The sequence below is a fragment of the Canis lupus genome, chromosome 30 (assembly GCF_003254725.2).
Source record: "Canis lupus dingo isolate Sandy chromosome 30, ASM325472v2, whole genome shotgun sequence".
In the NCBI taxonomy this organism is placed as follows: domain Eukaryota; kingdom Metazoa; phylum Chordata; class Mammalia; order Carnivora; family Canidae; genus Canis; species Canis lupus.
In genome coordinates, this window is record NC_064272.1 from 653,612 (window position 1) to 656,973 (window position 3,362).

Here is a 3,362-nt window from a genome sequence, read left to right on the forward strand (position 1 = left end):
GGTGTTGGGGGCATTAGTGGTATTAATTAATGATACAACCATTAGTTTTATCGTTGTTATCATCTGGTAATTTTTTAGTAAATACAAAGGCATATTTATGCAAATTATTATTATCAGTTATTATCTACTCCAAGTGGTAAGAATTTAAGTATTGGGGTTATTTAAAATTTGATTTATTCATTAGAGAGAGAGAGAGAGAAATTGAGCAGAGAGAGGTGGAGGGAGAGAAAATCCTCAAGCAGACTTCATGCTGAGCATGGAATACTGGATCCTAGGACTCTGAGATTGAGACCTAAGCTGAAATCAAGAGTCAGATGCTTAACTGACTGAGCCAGCCAGACATCCCTAGTGTTGGATTTTTGAACATATCTTTGTCATGGAATAAATACAAACCATACATCTGGGAATACTCCATGCTTACAGATATGAAGGGTCATGTTTCCAGTTTAGTTTACAGGTCAAAATGTGGCCAAATTGGGATGTAAACAGTGCATTTGCTGAATACATGAGAAAACTAAAAATTGTTCTATGGATTTGTAAACCTACTTATCAGTCTCTTGATGGCATTCCTAATCTCTTTATTTCTCAGAGTATAAGTGGCTGGATTCAGGAGAGATGTGATTACTGTGTAAAACACAGCAAGCAACTTGTCCACCCAAGTGATGCTAAGTAGCCACAGATAGATGAACATGCAGGGTACAAAGAAGAGAAGCATCACTGTAATGTGGGAGGTGCATGTAGAGCACCTTGGATGTTCCATCCTCAGAGTGAAGACAGACTGTTACTAGGATGTAGATGTAGGAGGCCAGTAAGAGAAGGAAGCAAGTTGTTGCCAAGACCCCACTGTCAGAATTTATCAACATTTTCAGAGTATGTGTGTCCGTGCAGGCCAGTTTGCTCACCAAAGGAATGTCACAGAAAAAACTGTGACCCACTCTTCTGGGTCCACAGAAGGGCAGATCTAAAATCATAGCCAGTCGGCTCATGGCATGCACAAAACCAATGATGCATGATATCAAAACTAGCCAGATGTACTTTTGTCTGTCCATGATGCTGGAGTAACGGAGTGGCTTGCAGATGGCCATGTAACAATCATGGGCCACTGTCACAAGAAGCACCATCTCAATTCCTGCAAATAAATGCACACAGAGGATCTGGCTCGTGCATCTACCAAAATAGATGGTTTTATGACGCTTTAGGAAGTCTGTGGTCAGTTTGGGGGTAGTTACTGAGGTAAGGCAGAAGTCCACAAATGAGAGATTGGCTAAGAAGTACATTTGGAAATGGAGATGAGGGTCCGTGATGAATAAGATCACTACGATGAGGTTGCCCACCACAGTCATCAGATAGAGCATAGAGGAGGTCAGTAGGAGGAAGGTCTGGAGCTCCCTTGAATCACAAAGTCCATGAAAAATGAACTCGGACACCACAGACTGATTTGCATCATCCATTTAGTAATTGTGTTCTAATGCAGACCAAAGAAAGACATGAACTAAGAACTTCTATAATGGAAAGAAGAACCTCATGAATGCTCAGATGTTTGGGAATAGATAAGTATGACTGTTGTGCAAAATTCAAATCTTAGCATTGTATGAAGCTGAAGATTGAAAAGAAATGTTCCTTAATTTACAGGTAGGCTAGTCCTATGACCAAGGTGGCGAACTAATTATAGAAGGGTAGGTCCAAAACCTTACCTATAAGAGGTCTAGTTATGGGAATGAAAAAAATGAATATTCTGACAGAAAATGTCAATGTGACAAATTCTTTTTTTTAATATAAATTTATTTTTTATTGGTGTTCAATTTGCCAACATGTAGAATAACACCCAGTGCTCATCCCCTCAAGTGCCCCCCTCAGTGACGTAGTCCATAGATAACTTCTCCAAGGCTTGAATCTGCCTCTTCTGGAGAGAGAATACATAGCTTTGAAATACATTCAGAAGCTCTTTCCCAGGCTCCAGGACAATAATGGAATGCTACGTTTCTCATGCATATATGAGTCTCAGAAGCAAATCTATTGTGAAGTGGATATGTGTTAGCCCACTGAACTGAGCCAAATTCCTTCACAATCTCTGAGTCATCAGATGACTTGAAAAGAGATATTTGTGTTTCAAAAAAGACCCCAGACGCTGACTATCCATTTCTAATATCCAATATTTCCCTCCATTTGTAATCTCCCCATGAATTGATATTTCCAAAAACTCATGTGTTCCATGGCCTGAGTACCATCATTTACTAACATGCATAGGCTGGTCCTTGGTTCTCATTGGTAACAGGGATTTCTTCTTGAGATTGGACTAAATGATGACATACAAAAGCTATTTTTACTTCTGACTGCTCTTTATGGGAGAAAATATAAATTCTAAGTTCATTTATATATAAACTCTTACTTATACCCTTTAAATTGACCTCTGTAGAAATACATGTATTTACTATTTAATAGAAGCCAGGAAGCCAAATCCTTTTCTTCTTCATTCCTTTTCTTTTACCATTCTTTCTTTCGTTTCTCGTCATTTCACTACCTTTCTGGTATCCTAATTTTTTCCAGTAAAGCTTATTATAAAGTTACCTAAGTAGCTCTAATTATGCACCGTTACGTTAAGCACCTTACAAGCATTTATCTGTTTTTGCTTTTTGTCTGTTTGTATTTGTTTCATAGAGTTTAAAGCATTTTGAACCTACACCAGTAATGCATAGATTATGTGTTTTATTCCAGTGTCTCCAATGCGATGTTATTGTATACAGTGGTGAGAAATACCCTTGTATGGAGTTTTTTTAATGATTTATTTTTTTTTATTTGAGAGAGAGTGCATGCACCTGTGATCCATGGGGGTAGCAGCAGAGCGAGTAGTAGAGAGATCCCGGGCCCACTTTCCTCTGAGCACTGAGCCAGATGCCAGTCTAGATCTCAGGGCCCTGGGTTCAGGACCTGAGCTGAATCTAAGATTCTGATCCTTAGCTGGCTGAGCCACCCAGGGGCCTCCTAAAGGTAATCTTAATTTCTTATTCTGAGATTGACCAGGTTTCCCATTTTTAAGAATTAATTGCCTTTCATTTGAATTGCATATCTACTTTTTTTCATATATTTTTCCTTTTGGGTTTTGCTCTTTCTCCTTCTAAGTTTTTTTTTGTTTGTTTTTTTTTGTTTTTTTTGGCCCTGAAAGTCAAAGCAAGACTTTTTTGTTTTGTTTTTTTAACAAAAGCAACATGTAGATGTGATATCCTGTGACTATTTTTTCACTACTGATTCCGATTATTTTATATTATGTATTTTGTTTGGTAAGAATAGTTAACATAAACCTCACAAACTATATAAATACAGAAATCACCTACTTTCCAAGTTATAAAGTAACAAATAATAAA

General features: G+C 37.8%; 1 protein-coding gene across 1 annotated transcript; it reads right to left on the bottom strand.

Annotated features, from left to right (window-relative positions):
• Nucleotides 1–526: 526 nt before the first annotated feature.
• LOC112675426 (olfactory receptor 4K15-like) lies at nt 527–1,451 on the bottom strand. Its single transcript, XM_025472032.1, is given in 2 exon segments — nt 527–743; nt 745–1,451. Coding segments are annotated over 2 exon segments (924 nt in total).
• Between the last annotated feature and the right edge of the window lie 1,911 nt (nt 1,452–3,362).